Source organism: Bos taurus, chromosome 13 (assembly GCF_002263795.3).
Source record: "Bos taurus isolate L1 Dominette 01449 registration number 42190680 breed Hereford chromosome 13, ARS-UCD2.0, whole genome shotgun sequence".
In the NCBI taxonomy this organism is placed as follows: domain Eukaryota; kingdom Metazoa; phylum Chordata; class Mammalia; order Artiodactyla; family Bovidae; genus Bos; species Bos taurus.
Genome location: NC_037340.1, coordinates 54,893,652 through 54,917,874, shown reverse-complemented (window position 1 = coordinate 54,917,874; position 24,223 = coordinate 54,893,652). Strand labels below are relative to the sequence as shown.

The following is a 24,223-nucleotide window of genomic DNA, read 5'->3' as shown; positions in this document are numbered from 1 at the left end:
GGGGACAGTGGGCTTTCTGGATGCAGGGATGAGACGGCCACTCCAGGCTGCAGTCACCAGCCCCCCAGGGTCAGGAGGACGGGCCTGGCCTCCCCACCCATGCATGGGGATGTGGTGGGAGCTGGGTGGTGGGGGAGCAGCCCCAGCACTCACAGTTGGGACACGTGGTGAACTTGTCCTGGTCTCGCATGGAAACCCGCCCGCTCACACTCGTGGGCCCGCGGTTGACGTAACGGAAGACGAGCCGGAAGAGGTCGGGGGAGGTCAGGTTCAGCTGTGCCACGATCCTGGGCTGCAGTGGGGTTGGGGGCACGGAAAGTTGGGGCGCCCTCCTGGTCATGCTCAGCCGACACCCATGAGCTCAGGGGCCCGCCCGCCCTCTGCCAGCCATCATGCCAGGAACACAGAGCCCGCACCTGGATGGGTGTCATCTGTGCATAGCCCCTCCAGCTGAAGTTCTCGAACTCCAGGGGGTTGAAGCCGAAGCGCACAGCGTGGCCCTCAGGCGTGGCCGCCTCCTCGAGCTCCAGGCGCAGGTGGTGCAAGTCAGGGAGATAGTGGTCCTGAGCAGGCCTGGCCACAGCAGGGGCAGTCAGGGCGGGACAGGTACTGGCCCTGCACCGCACACCGGGGTCCCCAGGGAGAAGCCTGTGGACAAACTGCTGCCCCAGCCCACACCCCCAGCCCAGCTGGGGCGGGGTACCCACTCGCTGCAGGTGGAGCCCTGGGTGTTGGGGCGGCACATGCAGGCACCCGTCCTCAGCTCACAGCTCTGCCCCAGCGCTCCGCCAACATCACACCGGCAGCCTGCAATGGGGGAGTGAGTGAGTGAGGCCCAGCCCCACGGTCTCCATGCTCCTCCCGCAGCCCGCAGCTCAGGACTCTGCTTCGTCCACCCTCCATCAAGGGTGACCCAGGCTGAGAGGACAAGTGTTACTGCCACCAGGAGCTGCCCGGGGCTCTGGACAGCAGAGGGTCAGGATTTAGGGCAAGGGCCCTGGGATTGGTGAGTGACGCCTGCCAGGGCATGGGATGGAGGGAGAAGAAGGGGTTAAATCCGCACCCCCTCCACACCAGCACAGGTCTGGCCAGGTACCCAGAGTGGCTCAGCGAGTGCCATGTGACACCCAGGCCCTGGCTGCCCTTGTCCCATGTGTCCCTCCCTGGGCCTCAGCCTCTCCGGGACGTGGTCCAAGGGCCAAGCAGTGGGCCTTACTGCGGCAGCCGAAGTAGTCAGCCTGGTCCAGCCCGAAGAAGCCGTCCTTGCAGGCCGCGCAGGTCTGGCCACACACGTGGGGCTTGCAGAAGCACTGGCCGTTGCCCTGGAGGCCGAGGGAGAAGCTGGGACCAGGCCTGGGAGGGTCCCTACACTCTGTTCCCATGGCCCCCGGCACCTCTGCCCTCAGACTCACCAGTTGGCACTGGGCAGCCCCACCCAGCGTGCCCCTGGGATCACAGTTGCAGCCTGGGGGAGAGGCAGAGCAGGGCTGAGAGCTGGGCGAGGGCAGGAGGGCAGGACTCCATCCCCACCCTGGTCACTGTGGAGCCAGCCTTCCCCTCTGCAGGGTCTCCCCCAGCACCCCAACACCACTCCAGGCAGACTCACGGGTACAGCCCTCAGGGTTGCTAGGACTCAGCCCCCAGAATCCAGGTTTACAGCGGTCGCAGCTTGGCCCCTCCACGTGAGCCCGGCACGTACAGGGGGCCTGTGCCTGGGAGACGATGAGACTGAGGGTCAGAGTAGGTCCTAGCCCTCCTAGCACAAACCCTCAGCCCTGGAGCCTGGCCCCATCTCGGGCATGACCCAGCCAGGGTACCAAAGGGGTTCTGAGGTTGCCATGGCAACTGAGCAGCAGGTGAGTGATCGTTTCTAGAAGTGAAGGCCTCAGCGCCAGAGGGCTGCCCCGGGCTCACCTCGGGAGGGACACGGTCAGCTGGGGCCAGGCCAGCAGGATGGCAGGAGCCAGCTGTGGAGAGAGGCCCAGGCCACCGTCATTACTCAGCCATCGACCCTGACGGCTGAGAGCTTCCCCAGGCCTGGCCAGGACCTGAGGCCCTGTGGGAGCCAGCACACATGCCTTTCACATGTATGAACAGGCCAGAAACCACGGGTGCCCTCTTGCCCTAGTCCCCCAAGCTGTGAGGGCATGTGCTCTCCCCCACCACACAGCTGTGAACACGCAATAAGCACACACTCGCACAAAGCACATAAACAAGCATGAATAGATGGACAGCACGTGACCACATGCACAACACACGGACACTCACGTGAACGCATGTGTGAACCGAGAGCACGCAGGGCACTGCAACAGTCGTGGGAACACGCAGCACATCCCCCCCGCCCCGACACACACACACACACACACACGGGGCCAGCCCCACCTTCGCAATAGGGGAAGTTGTATGCACCAGGCACACACATGTCGCACCGCAGTCCTGTCACTCGCGGTCGGCAGCTGCACTGCCCGCTGTGGGGATCGCAGGCTGCATGCAGGGAACCTTCGGGAGAGCAGTGGCAGGCTAGAGGAGGGGGAGGAGGGGGTGTCAGCACGTGGAGAGCATGCGTCCTCCCTTCCCTGCCCCACCCCCTCCCCCCACCAGGGCACTCACGGGCACAGTCAGGGAAGCCGTGGAAGCCGGGGCTGCACTCCTGGCAGGTGGCTCCCGCGTAGCCGGGACGGCAGCGGCACAGCCCGCCTGCCCCACACAGCTGGTCCACGGAGCCCCGGGGGTCACAGGCACAGGCTGCAGAGGACTTGGGGTCATGCCCTGGGCACCTGCGGTGGCCTCCCCCCAGCCCGGAGCTCCACCAAAGCCACCCACTCACCATGGCACTCGGGATAGCCGTGGTAGCCCAGGCGACAGCGGTCACAGTGGGGGCCATTGAACTCTGGCCGGCACAGGCAGCGGCCAGCGTCGTCACAACCCTCGGGGAGGGTCCCCACGGGGCTGCAGCCACACACTGCAGGCCGAGAGTGCACGGGTCCCTGAGCCGGCAGCCCAGACCCAGCCCCACTCCCGCCTGCCCGCTGGGGGTGCCATACTCACGCTGGCAGAGGGGGAAGTGGAAGTAGCCGGGGGCACAGCGGTCACATGCGGCCCCCTCGAAGCCTGTCCGGCACGTGCACTGGCCTGAGTCACGGTCACAGGTTCCGTCCACCACACCAGGGCTGGAGCACTGGCAGGCTGCAGAGAGGAGGAGGTCACAGAGGGGTCGGGCTCCTGGGCTCCGCGAGGGGATGCTGCTGGGCCAGGGCTGGACTCACGCTGGCAGCCTGGGCCGTAGAAGCCGGGGGCGCAGAGCTCACAGTGGGTGCCCTGGAAGTTGGGTTTGCACACGCAGTGCCCCACCTGCGGGTCCTTCCGGCAGGCATTGCCCTGGGTCCCGGCAGCGCTACAGTCACAGTCTGGAGGGGGACAGGGGTGGGATGGGGGTCTCAGAGGCCCTGCAGCTGCCCCACTCAAAACCTCCCTTCTCCACAGACTCCTTTCCTTGCCTTTTGACACTGCACTCATGCACAGTGAAAAAGACTTTAAAAAGGCCAACAAAGGAAAGCGGATGTTTTAGGAAAACAGTGGCATGCAATGAAATCAGGAGCATTTTACACACATAATTAATTGTTTATAATGTAGACACCAAGTCAACTGCAGGTGTTGACATAACCAGAGAAAATGCAAAAGCAAAATCTTTAGAAGGCGGAAAGAAAATTCTACTCTTTATAAATAATTCTGGAAATTAGGAAGAAGGAAGAAAAAGTGTGCTAGATGTCTTAACTGATGCACAAAAAGGGGCTAATACTATTTTTGTTACTGACATAAAATAGATAATGGTTCATTGTTCAGTCGCTAAGTTGTGTCCAACTCTTTGCAACCCCATGAACTGCAGCATGCCAGGTTTTCTTGTCCTTCACTGTCTCTTGGAGTTTGCCCAAACTCATGTCCATTGAGTTGGTGATGCCATCCAACCATCTCATCCTCTGTTGCCCCATTCTCCTCTTGCCCTCAACCTTTCCCAGCACCAGGGTCTTTTCCGGTGAGTCAGCAATTTACATCAGATGGCCAAAGTACTGAAGCTTCAGCTTCAGCTTCAGTCCTTCCAATGAATATTCAGGGTTGATTTCCTTTAGGATTGACTACTTTGATCTCCTTGCTGTCAAGGACTCCCAAGAGTCTTCTCCAGCACCACAATTCAAAAGTATCAATTCTTCAGTGCTCAATCTTCTTTATGGTCCAATTCTCACAGCCGTACATGACTACTGGAAAAACCAGAGCTTTGACTATATGGACTTTGGTCAGCAAACACTGTCTAGGGTTGTCATAGATTTTCTTCCAAGGAGCAACTGTCTTTTAATTGTGTGACTGCAGTACAAAATAATGGTTCATTATTTGTCAAAACATAAAGACAACCTTGGCCCAAACCAGAAGATAGAAACAGAACTTGCAAACCCTCAGAGAAGAAAACACAAACCAACCAAAATATGCTTTGCTGGTCAATCTAGTAAAAGTCAAAAAAGGAAAAATTTAAGCAGAATGAAAGAAATGATACAGTTGGGGCAGGGGCAAGCCCAAATAGCAGCCACAGTCCCTCCGCCAGGCCGCATCTCCTCTCACGAGACAAACCCAAAGGCATCGGTTTGACTCTTGAAGGAGAATCTGGTCACACCCTTTTGAAAGAATGCACCTTGAACCAAGGACTTGGACAAGAAATAAAGAGCTTCCAGAAGGGAGAGCGTGGAGTATGGTGAGCCCAGGCACGAGCATTAATGGAGACAGGAAGGATGTTGTGTGTGGAAGAAAGGGACTTGCCCCCCAAGAGATGCTGAAAACCCAAAGCTCTAAGAGCAGGATAAACATGGTCCGGAGGTACTGAAAACTAAAACTATTGAAATTGGGAGGGAAATCTGGCCAAACCACCGTCAAAGAGAGAAAGACTGAATACACTGTTCCCAGAATGTGACAAAAACTAAGAACAGAGTGGGTTTAAACAGCATAATTAACATGTCCTTTAATAAACGTATGTGTACAAATCTATTCCCACAGAGAACACAAGTTCCTGTCAAACATTCTTGGACAATCTAAAAGGGGTCACATTCCAGGTGAGAAAGAAACCCTCAAAATCCAAAGACAAAAAGTAGACATTTTCAGGCTACCAAATCTGACCACGGTGCAGTAAAACAGAACAGAACCATCAAAAGAAGGGACAGAATGGAAATCTAACCACCTGGAATGGCAAACACAGGTCTAAACAACTCGGGTGAAAAGGAAAATGAAAACTGAAATGATACACAGTTTAAGAGGAACAGCAGGGAGAACACAGCATATCAACTCTGTGGGATACACCTAGCCCAAGCCACATTCTGAAGCAAATTCACAGCTTTACCCCTGGGTTTCTCAACCTTGGCACCAGTACCATTCTGCTTGGATAACTATTGTGGGGGTGGGTCTGTCCTGTGCTCTGCAGGAGATTCAGCGTCATGTCTGGCCCCTACCCACTAGATGACCGTGGCATCCCCCAGTTAGAATAACCAAAGATGTCTCCAGACATTTTCCTGCAGAATAAAATCAGCCTTGGTTGAGAAAAAAATGCTTTAGATGTTTTGTGGATAATTAAGAGAAACTTAAAAGTAATAACAATTCAAGAAACTATGAAAATGACAATAAGTCAAAAGAAAACAGAAAAAGACAAATACTGTATGATCTCACTTATATGTAGAATCTTAAAAAATACACACACACTGAGTCTTTAAAAATACCCTGAGCTTGTGGATATAAAAAAAAAAAAAAAAGATTGATAATTGCCCGAGGCAGGGATTGGGAGGTGGCAAAATTGGTGAAGGGAGTCAAAAGATGCAAACTTCCAAATATAATGTAAATAAGTCATGGGATGTGACCCACAGCATGGCAACAATAGTTAATAATAATGTACTGCATAATTGAAAGTAGCTAAGAGAGTAGACATTAAAAGTTCTAGGCCAAATTAAAAAAAAATTTCTTATAATGAGAAAAAAATTATAATTCTGTGTGGTGACAGGTGTTAACTAGACCTTCTGTGGTGATCATTTGATAATGTCTAGAAATACCAAACCTTTGTGTTACATACCTGAAATTAACATACTGATTTAGGATTATACCTCAACAGAAGACAGAAGAGAGAAAGGTAGATTTTAGCTCAAATTTTTCTATATTAGGAAGTTAAAATCTCTCTCCCAAACCAGAGAAAAACTCCAGCATATCTTATCAATATAAACCTTAAGCTGCACTTCAAAAACACTAAAAAACTCAGCAAACTTCTGTTATATCTCTGAAGGCAGGAAAGAAAAGAAAAACAGACAAAAGGAACGGAAGGAAATTTGAAAATCACATACAGAATACTGTGCATAACTTTCTGCCAACACCTTTTAAAATCCAAATGATATAAACAAAATTTGCTAAGAAAACATAAGTAACCAAAACTGACTTAAGATGAAGTAGAAAATGAACATGCATAATAAAAGAAATTAAAACTATCACCTAAGATGTCCATGGTCTGATCAGATTCACATGAAGAAAATAACAACAAGGGCAAATTACCCACTGGGAGAAAAGCATGTGACTCGTGAGGCATAGATACTATAGTTCATGTGGAAAGAGCTTACAGCAGCAAACGAGTGAAAAGAAAACTGAGCCATGACCTCAGAAGGGAAATTCACACATGAAAACAACAGAAAGAGTCCAGAAACATGAGAGAAGATTCAAATTCAAGTGAGACAAAGAAATACGGCTAAGACCAAGGAAACACCAAATGCCATCAGATCTAAGAACCAGTTACAGGACACACCACTATCTTGAGCTGCTGTGAAAGGAAAATACTGGCCAATTAGACACTGATAAGCCACCAACCAAAAGGTGCATCCCAACTCCAGGAAAACTGAAGATTTCTGTAATAATGAACGCTGCCATGCAGAGACAGCAACATTCTGACACAAGTGACGTGAATGACGCCACTCCACCCAGGCAGACGATTTTGCCAGGAGAGCAGTTTGGCAACGTGCAGCCAAAAATGTTTCCAAACCTTCTTCTAGGAAACTGTCCTGCAGAAATAGTTAATAATTCATGGAAAGCTTTAGCTGCAAGGATGTTTACTATAGTGTTATTTTTAAAAACTCTGGAAAGAACCTAAATTACCAAGAATTGAGAGTTGGTCAAACAAGAACTGCATCTGTGTACATAACGTAGAATGTAAAATGACGTGTTTACAGGATGGTGTGGGTGGAAAGTGCAATTACACGAAAGTGCACACAGGCCACGCGGATGCTTACAAACATAGCATACACGCGGAGGGAGAAGGGGCTGTTTGCAGGAGCTGCGATTCTGGATAACTCTCTTTAACTTTCTGCTTGCCTATATTTTTTAAGGTTTTCTAGAATGAATATGTATTATTTGCACAAAATTAAAAGAACCAAAGAAAAAGTGAACAAAATGGAAATAGCAGGTTGGTGAAAACGTAACTGCGGTTTGGGACCGTGAATTTTAAATCATTATAACCAGGCTCAAACACATCTTTATTAATGAAAATAGGAACCACTACAATCAATACAAATAAGTTGGCTTATTCCTATAGCATAAAGATCTGTGCTTTGGGATTTGATGAACACTTGAAAAGCATTTTCTGCCTCCTGCTGGTTGTTGGAAGAGTTTTCCCTGCAAAAAGTTGTCAAGATACTTGAAAAAGTGGTAGTTGGTTAGCAAGAAGTCAGGTGAATATGGCAGACAAGAAAAAACTCATTAGCCCAATTCGTTCAGCTTCTGAAGTGCTGGTTGTGTGACGTGTGGTCGAGCGTTGTTGTGGAGGAGATCTGGGCCCTCTCTGTTGACCAATGCCGGCTGCAGGCATTGCAGTTTTTGGTGCATCTCATCGATTTATTGAGCAAACTTCTCAGATGTGATGGTTCTGCAGGATTCAAAAAAAACTATAGTGGATCAGATTGGCAGTAGACCACCAGACAGTGACCATGACCTTCTGTGGTGCAAGTTTGGCTTTGGAGCTTCTTCTGGGTCCAACCACTGAACTAGCTGTCACTGGCTGTCGTATACAATCCACATCTGGTCATACATCACATTCCGATGAAGAAATGGTTCGCTGTTATTGCACAGACCAAGAGAAGACGACACTTAAAGATTTGTTTATTTGCGGTCAGCTCATTAGGCACTGTCTTACTGAGCTTTTTCACATTTCCAATTTGCTTCAAATGCTGAACAATTGTAGAATGGTCAGCACTGAGTTAGTTGGCAACTTCTCGTGTAGTGTAGGAGAACGCAATGGCACCCCACTCCAGTACTCTTGCCTGGAAAATCCCATGGACAGAGGAGCCAGGTAGGCTGCAGTCCATGGGGTCGCTAAGAGTCAGACATGACTGAGCGACTTCACTTTCACTTCTCACTTTCATGCATTGGAGAAGGAAATGGCAACCCACTCCAGTGTTCTTGCCTGGAGAATCCCAGGGACGGGGGAGCCTGATGGGCTGCCGTCTATGGGGTCGCACAGAGTCGGACACGACTGAAGCGACTCAGCAGCAGCAGGAGCATGTAGTTGTAAGAGGATCAGCTTTGATGATTCTCTTGGTTGTTGTCAACTTCCGATGGCTGGTCACTGTCCTCATCTTCAAGGCTCTCGTCTCCTCTGCAAAACTTCTTGAACCACCACTGCACTGTATGTTCATTAGCAGTTCCTGGGCCAAATGTGTTATTGATGTTGCAAGTTGTCTCCGCTGCTTTACAACCCATTTTGAACTCGAATAAGAAAATCGCTGAAATTTGATTTTTGCCTAATATCATTTCCCTAATCTAAAATAAATATAAAATAAACTGGGGTTGCAGAGTCGGACATGACTGAGCAACGTTCACTTTCACAAACAGCAAGTAATAACTCATTAGGGCTTCCCTGGGGGACAGTAAAGAAACTGCCTGCAATGCAGGAGACCCAAATTCAATCCCTGGGTCAAGAAGATTCCTTGGAGAAGGAAATGGCAGCCCATTCCAGTATTCTTGCCTGGAAAAATCCCATGGACAGAGAAGCATGGTAGGCTACAGTCCATGGGGTCACAAAGAGTCGGACGTGACTGAGCAACTAACACTTTCAACTTTCAATAAGTCGTTAGCAAAAAGAACATGAAGTAAGAAATGTGCATTAAAATGATGCATCACATAATCACATTTAAAAATGTATTCCAATATCAAACAGCATAGGTCAACAATGCAAAACCACAATTACTTTTGCACCGCCGACTCTGTGGGCCTGGGTTTGGCCCACTCTGCCCCACTGCTCCAGTGGGGCCTAAGGCAGGATGGGGATCTTGAGGGACACTTACTCACGATATGTCCGGCAGGCAACACCTGCTCCCCAGTGTCATTGTGGGAGGAGGAAGGCACCGCTGAGAGAGGAAACAGCACATGTCAGCAAGGTGGGGTAAGCACCCGGCTGCCAGGGTCTCCCCACATCACCAGCGGTACAAGCAGGATGAAAGGGTTCCCACCCCTCCCCACTGGCTCCAGCCCAGTATCGGGGGATACTCAGGTGCCTGCCCATCCCCCCATCCCCAGCTACGCCCTCACGGTAGCAGTGTGGGAAGTCAGTGAAGCCTTCAGCACACGCGTCGCATCGCGCCCCCGTGAAGTTTGGCCGGCAGTAGCAGCGGCCAGTCAGGTCCTCACACGTCCCGTCTGTGAAGTCCGACTCACAGTTGCAACCTAAATGGGCGTGGGAAGACAGGGGACCCCAAGCCCACAGCTCTCAGGCCTCCAAGGAGGGTCAGCATCTGCCTTCCCCCCTGACCTGGGATGTGGGATGAGAGTCACGGCCTCCCAGATAGCTGCAAAGGCCCCAGGACCCCTCATCTGGGCACACCCTGCTCCTGGATACCCTTGGGACACCCCCACCCCGACCACACCCGGTCACCCCCACTTACGGCGGCAGGCGTGGGGTGAGTCGAGTGGGTGGTCTGGGGAGCGGTAGAAGCCAGGCAGACACTGCTCACAGTTGATGCCCGTGGTATGATGCTGCGACAGGACAGGGCCGCTGAGTCCAGGAACCCCCGGCCCCCAGCCTTGTGCAGACCCTGCCCACCCGAGACCCGCACCACAGACCTGGCAACAGCCTCACCCACCTGGCAGTCAATGCACACGCCCCCGCCCTGGTAGACCTGGTCCTGATTCTGGCTGGCGTTGCGCCGATCCACCTCCGGGTCATAGTAGCAGTCATGGGCATGGCCATAGCAGTTGCAGGCTGGAGAGCAAGGGGCTCAGCTGTGGGCAGGCCTCTGTGACCCTCCCCCGGCTGGGACCCCCGGGCACATCCCATAAACTACAGGTGACCCCAGACTCAGGTGATGGAGTGTGCCATGTTGCCTGAGTATGCCAACAGCACTCTTCTGAGCATGTATAAGCATGTGTGAACATGTATGAAAGCTGTATGTACTGTGTGAGCACGTGTGCGCATGCACATGTGTGCAAGCGTGTGTGTACATGAGTAATAAGAATGTGACGTGAGTACAAGAGTACACTGTGTGGGTACGAGTACATTTGAGCATGTGTGAGCACCATGCGGGCGTGTGGAGGGGCACTCACACTGGCATTCGTTGGCACTGTCTGTGGTGGCTGGCCTCCATGGCTGCTGGTTGAAGCCGGGGCAGCAGCGGTCACAGGAGCCCCCACATGTGTTGTGTTGGCAGGCGCACTGAAGCCTGTAGGGGACACACAGGCACAGGAAGGGCTCAGACCCACCGGGGACCCAGAGGGACCAGAGAAGGGCAGTGGCTGTGTAGGGACTTCATGGAGGATGGGAGCTGGGACAGAGCATGGCATGGTCAGTGCATGTGGCCCCTGACCACAGGTGAACCTGAGCCCTGGGCCCCTCAGGTTCCAGCTACACCCACCCCATCACGGCCAGGACCCAGGCCAAGTCTGCAGCTTTCCTGGGCCAACTCTGAGGTCTGGGTCTTGCTCAGCAGGCAGGCAGCCCTGGGCTCAGCCAGACGCCCCTATTACCCAGGGCTCCTCCCCAGGGGCAAGTGGCCAAGAACTGCTTCCTCTTCCAGCTGGGGGTGGACCCCAGTTAGAGGGTTGGAATCCAGCCTACTGTCCTGGAGAGCAGCTCCTGCTGGCTCAGTGGGCAGGGGGACAGCTGGCTGCAGCTGAGGACTGAGCACAGAACCACCCTTCCCCTCAGCACACACCTCCACAACTCAGTCAAAGGGGGAGCAGGAAGCACAGCCCCACCCCAGGGCCATGTGCTCCTCAGTCCTAGACCAGTACCACAGTGCTTAGAAGTCCTGAGCCGCCCCCAGGAGCCAGTCCAAGAAGAAGAGACTGAGAGCTCCAAATCCACTTGAGCCCCTCCCTTCCTGCACAAGGGGCTGCATACAGAGCCTGGAGAGGCAGCACTGAGGATCCTCAACCAAGGCCCTGGGGCTGGTGTTTGACTTTTCAAGAATCTACACTTGAGAAACCTGCATGCAGGTCAGGAAGCAACAATTAGAACTGGACATGGAACAACAGACTGGTTCCAAATAGGAAAAGGAGTACGTCAAGGCTGTATATTGTCACCCTGCTTATTTAACTTCCATGCAGAGTATATCATGAGAAATGCTGGACTGGATGAAGCACAAGCTGGAATCAAGATTGCTGGGAGAAATATCAATAACCTCAGATATGCAGATAACACCATCCTTATGGCAGAAAGTGAAGAGGAACTTAAAAGCCTCTTGATGAAAGTGAAAGAGGAGAGTGAAAAAGTTGGCTTAAAGCTCAACATTCAGAAAACGAAGATCATGGCATCCGGTCCCATCACTTCATGGCAAATAGGTGGAGAAACAGTGGCTGACTTTATTTTTCTGGGCTCCAAAATCACCGCAGATGGTGACTGCAGCCATGAAATTAAAAGACGCTTACTCCTTGGAAGCAAAGTTATGACCAACCTAGATAGCATATTAAAAAGCAGAGACATTACTTTGTCAACAAAGGTCCGTCTGGTCAAAGCTATGGTTTTTCCAGTAGTCATGTATGGATGTGAGAGTTGGACAATAAAGAAAGCTGAGTGCTGCAAGAATTGATGCTTTTGAACTGTGGTGTTGGAGAAGACTCTTGAGAGTCCCTTGGACTGCAAGGAGATCCAACCAGTCCATCCTACAGGAGATCAGTCCTGGGTGTTCATTGGAAGGACTGATGCTAAAGCTGAAACTCTTTGGCCACCTCATGCAAAGAGCTGACTCATTGGAAAAGACCCTGATGCTGGGAAAGATTGAGGGCAGGAGGAGAAGGGGATGACAGAGGATGAGATGGTTGGATGGCATCACCGACACAATGGACATGGGTTTGGGTGGACTCCAGGAGTTGGTGATGGACAGGGAGGCCTGGCGTGCTATGGTTCTTTGGGTTGCAAAGAGCTGGACACGACTGAGTGACTGAACTGAACACTGTCAGTGTACCCCTTAACCAGGAAATTAACACAAAGATTAGGGCATCTGTCAAAAGTCCTTGGAAAACCACGCTGGAGGGATTCTTCCCAATCTAGGGCACATGGTCACCACACAGGTGAAGCCCTATTGAAAACCTGCACAGAAACAACCCAATGGGGTCAGTCGATGCAACCGACAGCAGGGCTGCACCCCAGGAACTTCACTTCATGGAGCAATCAGGTTGAAACCATAAAAAGAGAGTCTTTAAAGATTATAACCCAGAAGACAGTGAAATGACATTTAAGTGTTGAAAGAGATAGCCATTAACCAGGAATTCTACAACCAGCTAAACTATCACCAAAGAGGGCTTCCCTGGCAATCCAACGGTTGGCAGTCCACCTGCCAAAGCAGGGGACACAGGTTCAATCCCTGTTCCGGAAGGACACATGCTGTGGGGCAACTCAGCCAGCACAGCAGCTGCTGCACCCATGTGCCATAGAGCCTGTGCTCTGGAACAATGAGAAGCCCAAGTAGCACAATTAAGAATAGACCCCGCTTTCTGCAACTAGAGAGAGCTCCCAAGAAGCTACAAAGATCCAGCACAGCCAAAAATAAAATGCTTTAAAACAAAAAAGAATCTTAATAAAAATAAAAAGACCCCAGAGAGCTCCCTCGCCCCTCCCACACTACAAGGACTCAGCTGGAAGACAGTCACCTATGAACTAGGAAGGGGGCCTTAGGTGCCTCCATAACTGTAAGGAGTAAGTCTGCATGGTTTATAAGCCGCCCAGCCTCTGGCATTCTGTCAGCCTGAATAGACTAAGACACAACAGAAACAAAACACGTGTCTTCCAAACCGAGGGGTGGAGAAGAGAGACTGGGGGCTGGGCACATGGGGCAGGTAGTCAGCACTCAGAATGATGGTGGTAGAGAGGGCAGAGAGGATGCGGGTGGGGGTGGAGGTGATGGTGGTAGAGGCTGAGGGGCAGAGAAGAGCAGCTGGTAGGGCAGAGCCCTCATGGAAGAGGCAGAGGCGGCGGCAGACAGAACGCAGGGAGGACACAACAGGCCGACGCTGTGGGGCATGGGTGAGCGAGGGGTGTCAGCACTCGCGGTTCTGGGAGAGACACCCACACGTTCTGCAGGGTGAGCAGAGCTCTGCTCATGCCCAGGTGCAGGTGAGTCAGGGCGGATGCCGACGCCCTCCCGACAGGCACGGGCAGGCCTGCCTCTCCTCTGGAGCTGATCTGGCCGCCCAGCTGGCGCCCTAAACAACCATCACGAGTCCCACTTGGCACTTAATTTCCCAAAGCAACCAACTGCATCTGGGTTCAGCACCTGAAGCTGTGGGCAGGAATCCTCACCCAGGGCCACGCTGAGGCTGCATGGACCACACGGGTTCTGGGGGCCTGCACCAGTGTGATCATACCCCTCCCGCTGCAGACCCATCAGCCATGCCTGAGGAGGTCTAGGGTTCACCTCTTAGTGTTTTTTGACTATGAGAACAGGGGTGAGCTTCTGCACTGTCTGGGCTTCATCCACCTCCCTATCAACTAGGATGTGGACACAGCGATAAACCCCAGAATTGAGGGGGCTGCACAATTTCAAGGCGAGGGAAGCAGCAGGAGGAGGTGGCCAGCAGGGGCTGGGGGCTGCAGGAGCCTGGCCTCAGGCTCCCTTGGCAGGCTCTGCTGCCTCTTCCAGCACCGCCTGTCCAGCCCTGGACCTGCTTTATGCCCCAGAGCCCTCAGCCCTGCCAGGACCCCTGCGCTGGGCACAGGCCTCCCATTTCCTGCCTGCCCAGAACAGGGGCTGCTGGGGTGGGGCGGGAAGCCCACCTGTGCCTCTTGAGCAGGAACACAGCCCAGCATGTGTTAACTCCACACACAGCTGCTGATGGACAGGAGGGAGGGAGGGAGGGAGGGAGGTAAGAGGGAAGGGAAAATGAGGGAGGGAGGCGTGAACACACAGACGAATCCACTGCCGAGCCCGGAGGAGAGCTGGCCTAGTGCCAGGCTCCAGCTGATAATTTAGCTGAGTGCTCACTGCTGAATTCATGGCGCTGGAGCCACTTAGGCACATAGCACCAGTGGCAGCTTGTTAAAGACGCAGGTTCCTGAGCCCCGCCTTACTGGCTGAGCTCAGAGTCCCCGCTGAGCGTGTCAGAGGGGGGGGTCTCTGGGCTGCTCCCTGTCCTGAGCCTCAGCCCCTGCCTGTGTCCAGGATGGGGGTCAGGGTGGGGCAGCAGGGAGTGTATAATCTGTGTCCTCAAGGAAGGTGGGAGAGCTCCCCTCACCCCAGAGGGCAGGAACATGCAGCCTCAGGCAATTACCTCCCTCAGACTCCCCTGCACCTCTGGGGTTTCCACCAGAGGAGCAGCTGGGTCACAGGTCCAGGTAAGGCTCCACCTCTGTGGGCAGCAGGGCAGAGGCCCAAGCCAGACACTAGGCCCTACCCTTCCACCTCACTGTGCACACGGGGAAACTGAGGCCACGGGGAAACGAGGGGCGAGGGGCCAGTGTAGGGGCGATGAAACCAGGCCTCCTCTCCCTCAGGTTCAGCACGAGATGGGGGGATGACCAGGGAGCTGCAGGTCTCACCTGAAGGGGTCTGTGGGGTCTTTGGCATCACAGACATCCGCATGCCCGTGGCAGACACAGCGGCCGCCGATGCTGATGTCCTTGATACTGTAATAGTACTGTGCAGGGCCCGCAACGTGAGCGCGTGGCCTCCCACTCCTGCCCTGAGCCCAGGTGGCCCCGCCCATAGCAGCCCCAGCCCCCGTGGCCCCGCCCACAGCAGCCCCGCCCCGTGGCCCCGCCCATAGCAGGACCAGCTCCACGGGGCCCCGCCCACACCTGCCCCGAAGCCCGGCCCGCCCGCCCGCCCGCTCACCCGGCGGGTGACCGTGGGGTCCCGCAGCGCCTTGCCCATGAGGTGGCCCAGCAGCGTGTTGGTGCGCAGGAAGCGCAGGCGGATGTTGGTGGCTTTGGTGAAGTCACGCAGCAGCGGCGAGTAGGAGAAGTTCATAGCACCTGGGCGCCCGTTCACCAAGGACACCACGATCTGAGGATGGACGCAGATCAGGCAGGGGCATGGTGCCGGCACTGACCGCCAGACCGCATGCCCCACGCCGTCCCGCCCGGCCCACCTCGCCGTTCTCCAGAGGCACAATCCGGGAGTACTCGGTGCTGCAGATGACATCGTCGTCCTGCGTGATGCGCTCCAGCGTCCGCAGCCCGAACCGTTCCAGGCAGTCCCTCTTGGAGGCTACGGAAATGCCGAGGGTGAGCGCTCGGCGCTCTGGGGGAGCCCTCGGAGGAGGCAGTGCCCTGCTGCCCTGGGCGCCCTGTCTTCACGGAGCCACATGGCCTCAGCCAGGAGGAAGCATCAACAGGAATGCAGCATCGCGGCCCACCCTCAGGGTTTTGTTGAACAGAGCGTGGAGCACATCGCAGCTTCCTCCAGAGGGCGCCTCAGGACCCAGGGTGCCCCTGCCGGGAGGCTCTGAACTTGCCCACCCTTGGTGAGCTGACCATCCAGGCCTTTGCCATTCTCTCTGCAGAGTGTCCCCTTGTGTGTCCCTCCCCAACCCCAGCCTTGGGGCACCCATCTTGACTGTCCTTCACAGGGTTGCCCTGCACTCACTCTTGGGCTTTGGAGCTTGAGGGGGACACAAGTTCCAGGACCACCCAATTGGAGCCATGTGGACATGATTAGTCAGGGTGGCACGTGGCAGGGCCAACCAGTGAGCAGGGGCACAGGGCCCCCGTGCTCTCCTGATGGGGCAGCTAAGTTGGTGGCCTCTGCCACCTGGGAGTTGCTGGAGCATAAGGCCAGTCCACAGCGAGCTAGGAGATGGACCCAGCAGTGCCATGTCACGGACGCAAGGCCCTGAAGCCCCAGCTGCCTTCAGGAATATGCACCCCACAGCCCGGCCCACCTAGAAGCCGGGCGTGAGGGCAGGCCTGGTATCCAGAGGCCTTGAGAGCACAGCACTGGCAGCCCACTCACCCAGGGTATCCCCCCTTGCCAGCCCCTCACTCTGGGAGACTCACATGCAAAGTACTGCCAGGGCTGGTAGGTGTGGCCAAAGTCTGTGGACCGCTCCAGCACCCAGAGGTCTGGCCGAGGGGAATTGGCAAACTTGATGAGCACGTAGGCCACGTGGAAAACCTGCCGGATGGTGGGTGAACACCCCTGAGATCCCTTCCATGCCATGTGGGGCCCCCAAACACCTGGAGGGCTGCCCCCACCCTGTGAGGTGAGGTTCCAGGGGATATCTGTGGGCTTGCCCTCAGGGGCCAGACACACCTAGGTAAGAGGGCCAGCTAGCTCAGGGAGCAGCTCCTTGGCTTGCGGGCCAGCCTGGAGCCACTGAGACCTGCTCTGGGGACATAGAGATGACCAGCAGAACCCAGCATTTCTGGAGGGCTCCCCTCTTGAGCCTGAGGGTGACTTAGGGCTCAGACGCACCCCCTCCCCAGCCCCACCCCAGCTGAGGCTGCACACAAGCCTGATGGGGGCTGAAGTCAGACAGGGCCCACACGCAGGCAGCCTGTCTACAGGGCCCAGGCAGTGGGGCTGGGCAAAGTGATGGCAGAAGCTCATCCCACTGTCCCCAGAGCTCTGGTGGCTGGCCTGGGAAGGTGGCCAGGTGATGTCCCAAGCTCCCCAGGAGCCTGGCCTCCTTGCACAGCAGGCCGATAAACCCCTGCCCAGGATGGGGGCCCCTGTCACAGTCATCCTGGTGACCCCATCATCTTCAGAGCCAACTCAGGACCTGCACCATTTCACTCACTGACCAGCCACAGGGGCAGGCAGCGAGGATCCATCAGGGCCCAGCCTCTGCCTGCCACTGGCACAAGGCCCCAAGAGACAAACACAGGACCTTCCAAAGCTGGGCCAGGGAGACCCTGCCAACCCAGGAGTCAGAAGTTGGAGCTCTGCTTGGCCAAGCCGTTGGGGCAGCACATGGCCAGGGGGACGGGGGAGGCTGTTCATCCAGAGGCATGGTTCTCAATCTGACCTCACTCCTTTGTCTCTCCCTCTGGGCCAGAGGTCGGCATCCCTGGATGTCCCCCTGTCCCGTGCCCCAGACCTCAGCTTAGAGGGCCAATGACCCCTTCTCCTCCCCCACCTCTGCCCCAAAGCCAAAGATGAGGTGCCATTTTCTGAACACTCTCTATGTGCAAAGTCTGGGCTCCAAGGAGACCTGGGCAGGGCCGGCGGAGAACCCGGTGCCCAGTCTGTACACGGGGAGAGCTGAGGCCCTAGACGAAGGGCAGAGACACAGCTAGTGAGCACCCCACCCATGGACAATGCCCGCCCCACCCCTCGGGGCCCTCAGTCACACCCCCATGCCAGACCTGCTCACAGGTGGGCTCTGAACTGCTCACCAGCCTCAAGGGCAACGTCGCACCTCAGGCCACTCACTGTCCCCTCAGTGAGGCCCTGCCCAGCCCAGGGGAACAGGCCCCTTCCAGTGTCCACTGCTCTGGAACCAGCTGGTCTGTCAGTGAGCCAGGCCCCAAGCCTAGGGACAGAGCAGGGGTCCCCACCAGGGCTGCCCAATGCCCACAGTCACCCCCTCCCCTGGTCAACCTGAAGCTGCTATGGTAACCCCTCGGACAGTGAGGGGACCACGGACCCGCTCAGGGCCCAGCCCTCAGGAGACCAGCGCCTAGAATCCAGGCGTGGGGGGTGGGGCAGGGGGCGGGGGTTGTGAGATCCCAGGACCCTGAGACACGCCCATTCCTAACCCTGCCCTTCTGGGAAGGCCTGGCTTTGCAGGGAGAGGCCTTTCCCAGGGCGTGTGTAGGGGGTGAGGGCCTATTCACCCATTGCCAGGCCTTGAGGTCATCTTCCACTTGGCCCTGCCCAGTCAGGGGAAGGGCTCAAGCCCCTGGGGGTACAGACCCTACACTTGGCAGGCACCTTGGCCAACCCCTCAGGCATTCCAGGAAGCCCTGGGGACCGCAAACAGCCCCTGTGCCAGGAGGGGTCTTCATGAGGAAGGGGGACACGGCAGAGTGGGGGCCTCAGTGTGCACTGGACTTGAACATAGGCTGTTTTGGGGGCGGCAGCATGGCTGCCACAGAAAGCCCCCAGAGAGATTAAAGCCTTGCTCCGAGCCCCGTGGGGCCCACCCCCGCCTTTCCCTGAGCGAGGCCACCAGGCTGCACCCTCCATGGCCAGCTTGGTCCCTCCCCCAGGTCGGCGGGCTGCACACATTTTTCCCAGCTGAGAGCACTTGCACAAATATTGACTTGAAGATGCTAATCAGGCAGGACAGGGGCAGAATGAAAACTAACCCCCCCCAACCCTGCCCAAGGCCCAGCCCTCTGGGTGTGCTCCAAGGAAGACCCCTGCCTTCTGTCCATCTGTCCACCTGGTTGTCTCACTGTCACAGCAGGCTGGAGGGACGGGACGGCATATGTTCAGCTCTCCCATCTGTCCCCATTCTGCTTCAGGGAGCCGCACAGCCGCCCCGGGCATGACCCGGAGCGAGTGCAGACCCCTGGCCTCCCTGGACACGGCCCTCCCCACGCCGTCCCCGCCCGCTCCACTCTGCTCAGCTGCCAGCTCCCCTGACCTTTCCCGCTGCTACAGAGCTCTGCGCAAAAGGAAAAAAGTCTTTTAAAGCAAAAGCCAAACAAAAGCCTCCTGAGTTATTTTTAAAAATCTGGCTATTCTGGGGCAGGCACGTCTCCAGGACAGCAGCCGGACCCGCCTCTCAGCCACAGCACCCCCCACCCAGCCTGACCTCGGAGGGCCAGGCTCGCCAGGAGGGGGTCTGCCCTGTGACCGCTGCCTAGAGCGGGTGGCGGAGCCTGGAGAGCCTGGGTGCATCCCAGGCCTCAGTGGCTAGATGGTCCAGGGTGGGCAGGGAGTAGTGGGACAAACACAGCAGAGGTCAGAGGCCGGGGGTCAGGGTGCAAGACCTGAAGAAAGGGTGTGAAGACTCGGAGAGTCTCCAAAGAGAAGAGGCCACCTGTTCCTGCAGGCGAGCAGAGGTCACCCAGAGCCACACCAGAGGCAGAGATTGGGGGGTGGGGAGGGCAAACAAGGGATGGGCTGGAGTCAGAAGACACAGGGAGGGCTAGAGAGGAAGCCGCTACTGCAGACCCCCAGGGGGTCTCCATAGCCCCAGGGACAGGGGTACAGGAGGGGACAGCAGGCAGGAAGACTCCTGGGCTCAGGCACCCATGTACCAAGGACATGGCTGATGCTGGAGCCTCTGGAAGCACAAGGTCATCAGAGCCAGCACACTCCACCTTTGACCCGAGCCAGGCCCTGTGCCCCTGTCCTGGGGAGGGAGCACCCTGCCCCCACCCGCTGGGCCGCCAGCATGAATCACCAGGCAGCCTGTGACTCAGCCTGACCCCACAGGAAGCAGGGCCCCATGCTGATTCCCAGGGATGGGCCAGGGTCCCAACCGGGCCGGGTGGGGCAGGAAGCCCCTCCTAGACCAGGCGTCCGGACCAGCTCCCCCTTTGTTCCCAGGGGCACCCAGACCTCCTGGACCACCACCCCAGACCGTTGGACTGGCCTCAGGGCCCTGTGTGCTGAATCTAGTTGAGCCAGCACCCTGGGTTTGCCCTCTCCCTGGAGACCCGATTTAGAAACCTTGATAAACATAAATGCTACAGCGCGAGGTGGGGAGTGGGGGTGGCCTAGTGGGCACATCAACTCAGGCCCCCAGCTGGGTAAATAAGAATGGCCATCCACATAACACACAACGGGGAGCTGAAAACAGGCCACACGTGGCTGCCACTACAGGAGTGGAAAAGCCACTGCTAGAAAAAAAAATAAAACCTGGAAACATAGAGTGGGCACACAGAGGCCCCAGGAGCCCTGACTCTGTGGGGCCAGGTGCCCAACATACCAGTGTGTAGAGTGGAGCAAGTAGGGGGATTTTCAGCAATTGGGCAATCTGACAGCTCTATAGGAGCTCACCAGCTAGAGTGAAGGGCAAACACCCATGTGGCCCAGCACCTCAATGGAGCTGGGCTTGGGAGGGAGTTCAGACACCACCCATATGCTGTCTTGGGGCCCCTGCCTTGAAGGGAGGGGTTTCAGGCCCACCCCCCCCCCCCCCCCCGGAGCTCCTGTCTCTGTCCCACATCCCCTGCAGCCTGGCCCAGGTCAGGCCAGATGGCCAGCCTCAGGCCATAGGAAGTGGAGTTTATCCCAAGAGGACCCCAACACCCAAACAGTTTATAGACTTCAGTGTGAGCTGTGTTTCTGGAAGCCAACGCCACAGCGTTTGTTTAAAAACAGACAGAAGGAGCCTGGGGGGCTCAGTATGAGGAGGCCGGAGTGTTGCTGCGTGCCATGATGGCCGGGGAGGGTGGCAGCAGGGGCAGAGGACAAATGGCCCCCAGTCCCAGCCCCTGGCAGCCCCTCTGACCCTGTGTCCTTCAAGCCAAGGGACGAGCTGAGGCAGGGTCTCCCAGCTCCCACAAGGAGAGAAGGGACAGGCAGGCCCTGCTGGCCTGAAGACTCAACCTGGGGAGGCTGTCCCAGACCCCCAGGCTCTTAACCCGCCCCACCAGGGAGCCCATCCCAAGAGGCTGTGTCTGGTCCAGACCCCCACACCTGTAACCAGAGCCTGGCCGGTCTCAGCCATACTTCCGGCCACTTCCCTTGAGCAACCCCGCTGACCCTCCTGGGGCGCTGCCCACATGGCTGAGAACCCAGCTAGGCCTGGCCAGCCAGGCCAGTGACCGTGACCTCATAACCCAGCAGGCCAGGCTGCCTGCCTAGGGAGCTCCAGACTGACCAGCTCAGAGCCCGGGACCAGGGTGGGCAGGGTAGAGCTGCATAGGGGGTCCTGACCACAAAGCAGCCAGCACGTCTGGGGCCCTCGTGAGCAGCAAGGCCCAGGCACGTGCTCACAGCCCACGTCCAGAGGAGGGCCCGAGGCACAGTCAGCCCGGCCTCTCCTCCACATTGGGGCTCCAACCCCCCTGTGGTGGGGGTGGAGGGGCAGCTGGTGCCCTCCCTGCCTCCTCACTGTTCCTCAGGGAGGGCAGACCCCTCACCCTGGCATTTTCAGTCTCCCAACCAACACTTTTGGCCTCCCACCCAGCCCCCCAGCCTACACCCCACTGCCAGCCCAAATGCCCTCCACTGTACCCCTCACCTGGTCTCCAGTCTCCTCCCTCCAGGCCTGGCCTTTCAGGGCTGGGACAAAGGGCTGTTCCGCCCAGGGCACAAGCAGAGAACACAGCCCACAGCTGGGAGGGGACCTCTATTCCTCACCTGCCTCTGCATCTGAGGAGTGAGGGCTGAGCCCACAGGTAGGGGTTGCTGGGGAGAGGCCCTCCCCCATGACTGGGCCACCAGGGGGCATCTGGAGAGGGAGGGGACTCCCCCCTAGAACCAGCCCTTACTCACCCTGCCCAGCTCCCTAAGGCCCCCTGGGAACACAGAGGGTGAGGCTCAGAACAGGGAGTCTGCGGCAGGCAAGAAGGGGAGACAGGAGGTAGCAAGAACCCGCTGGCTGGCCCCTTGAGGACCCCCAGGCAGGCCACTGCTGGGACTCGGGACAGTGCCCCCTCGGTCTCCAGCCACAGAGACCCTCTCTGAGGCTTGCATCCCACAGGCTCAGCCCCACAGACTGTCCTCTCAGGTCTGGGGTCCTGGCCAAGGTCAGCAGGGCAGAAGTGGAGGCCTGGACCTCTCCACGCCCTTCTTGGCCAGGCCCTCACTCCTGGGGCCTTGGTTTCTCCATCTGCAAAATGGGGGGAATAGAGTGCAGTAACCCCTGCCCCATCCTGGGGAAGGTCAGAGGTGATGAAGAGAGACAGGCAGAAGACTCCTCGAGGCCCCAGGACAGATGGACGCTACAGGGACCAGGCCGCACCAGCCGCAGCCCCACCCCCAGGGTGAGGAGGAAGAGGAGCTGCCAGCAGTCCTTCCTGGCCTCCCGGGGCAGGAAGTCCTCCTGATGCCCAGGGCCAGCTGCCCTGCCCCCACCCGCTTTCCTGGGGCATCCGCTTCACATCCCAGAACAAAGGCCCCTGGCAGCCGCCGCAGGGGGAGGGCCCAACCTCATTGCCCACTCACTGCCTCCCGACAGAAGACCCAGCCCCACCCCAGGGGGACCTGTGCCCCAAAGGAAGGCCCAGCCCCCAAGCCAGGGAACCCCCAGGCCCCTCCCACTGGCCTCTCTTCCCCTGCACAGCCAGTGTGCTTGGAGGGTCCTGCCCGGGACACCCTCAGTCTGGCTGCAGGCCAGCTGCTCCCATGACCAGATTGGGGGCACTTGAGGAGGTAGATCCCAGGGTCGCTGTGAGGGCGCCTCCAAAACGCCTTCCCCCAGCACTCCAGCCTATGCCCCCTCCATCCTCCAGAGCTCCCATTTCCTACCCCCATGGGCACCTCTGCCCACGAGGAGCCTGGTCTCTGTCCCCAACCCCCACGAGCAGGGTATGCCAAAGGGACCCAGTCGTCACGCAGTGACTCAGGGAGGAAGGGGCAATGAGCTCCTTTTCCTAAAGGGAAGGTGGTGAACGCGGGAGTCATCTCTGAAATTCCACCGTGGCTCAGAAACATGCCTAGGAAAGGGTTTTCTCTCTTCACGGAGCTGGACACTGGGTGCTTCCACTCCACTCAACTCCAAAGCACGCAACTGGGCACGTCCTAGGCTCCCCTGCCCCAGCCCCAACCAAGGCTGGCATCCCCTTAACCAAGACGGGGGCTTCCATAAGTCATAAAGAGGAGAAGGAAGAAGGGAGGGGTAGGGACATGAGAAGAGCAAAGGGTTGGCGGGTAGACAGATGTTAGGTGGATGGGCTGGTGGGTGGGTAGGTAGATGGATGAGTGGGACGGTGGGTGGGTAGATGGATGGGTGAGAGGGTGACAAAAAGAGAGGACGGGGAGAGAGAGAGGAAGAGCAGTCGGCGGGTGGGAGAGTCGATCTCCCACAAGCAGGGCTGGAAACGGTCGCTTTCCCATTTGTGTCATTTTACATTTGGGGAAACCGAGTCTTGGTGGGCAAGACGCACACAGAATGAAACCGTGGCCCCAGCGCAGGTCCAGTCTGCAGGGCAAATGTCCCGCCTGCCTCCGCACCTCTTACACAGATAGACACCGAGGTGCAGGGGGCCACAAAGACGGGGAGGGGGTGGGGTGGTGTTAGCACTGTCCGAGCTCCCCCTTGGCCCCACCCACTGCACCTCGGGAGGGCACTGTGCCCACCTGCTTCGGGAGGCCAGACCACTGTGTGCCCAGAGAGCACCCCTGCCCTGCCCCAGTCTGGCCAGGCTTGTCCACAGAGGAGGAGGGGCGAGAAGGACCCAGCGGCTCAGCACAAGCTCCCCTGCTGACCCCAGGGCAGCAGCAGAGTCCATGTCCCCCTCTCCCTCCCTGGCAACCCCTCTAGGGCAGTGCCAGAGACAGGGGCACCCTGGGGCACACAGGGTTGCTGAGGTCCCTCTCATGCTCCCAGCGGAAGGGAAGAGAGCACAGGTGTGGTGAAGGCCCAGTGAGCTGAAGGGCAGTGGGCCTGGTGCCCCCCAGACCTGGCAGCCCAGGGGCCTCCTGCAGGGCCTAGGAAGGGAGCCCCTCCCAGGGCCTAAGAGCTAACCCCACCCCTCCATTCCCCTGGAACTCCCAGGCCACTTACTGGGACTCAAACCCATTCCCCTCACCAACCCCTGCCCACCAGGCCTCCAGGTGGGGGCAGGAGGCAACCAACACTGCCCACTAAACCCGCCTGCAGGGCCCGCCTCCCACCCAGCCAGGCTTCCAGGAGATGTGTCCCCACCTCTCCTGGGAAGCCC

The 24,223-nt window shown here is 56.9% G+C and overlaps 1 protein-coding gene across 1 annotated transcript in view; it reads right to left on the bottom strand.

Annotated features, from left to right (window-relative positions):
* LAMA5 (laminin subunit alpha 5) overlaps nt 1-24,223 on the bottom strand; it is a 51,683-nt gene that overhangs the window by 21,412 nt on the left and 6,048 nt on the right. The window contains exons 3-23 of the mRNA XM_025001135.2: nt 16,490-16,607; nt 15,583-15,701; nt 15,327-15,497; nt 15,032-15,129; nt 10,603-10,718; nt 10,143-10,261; nt 9,945-10,035; nt 9,592-9,726; nt 9,348-9,410; nt 3,267-3,407; nt 3,049-3,186; nt 2,828-2,962; nt 2,611-2,745; nt 2,383-2,520; nt 1,915-1,967; nt 1,607-1,712; nt 1,413-1,465; nt 1,217-1,322; nt 708-807; nt 417-573; nt 154-292 (exon numbers count right to left, since the gene is read on the bottom strand). Coding sequence (XP_024856903.1) covers nt 154-292; nt 417-573; nt 708-807; nt 1,217-1,322; nt 1,413-1,465; nt 1,607-1,712; nt 1,915-1,967; nt 2,383-2,520; nt 2,611-2,745; nt 2,828-2,962; nt 3,049-3,186; nt 3,267-3,407; nt 9,348-9,410; nt 9,592-9,726; nt 9,945-10,035; nt 10,143-10,261; nt 10,603-10,718; nt 15,032-15,129; nt 15,327-15,497; nt 15,583-15,701; nt 16,490-16,607 — 2,431 coding nt within the window. The remainder of the gene's footprint in view (nt 1-153; nt 293-416; nt 574-707; nt 808-1,216; nt 1,323-1,412; nt 1,466-1,606; nt 1,713-1,914; nt 1,968-2,382; nt 2,521-2,610; nt 2,746-2,827; nt 2,963-3,048; nt 3,187-3,266; nt 3,408-9,347; nt 9,411-9,591; nt 9,727-9,944; nt 10,036-10,142; nt 10,262-10,602; nt 10,719-15,031; nt 15,130-15,326; nt 15,498-15,582; nt 15,702-16,489; nt 16,608-24,223) is intronic.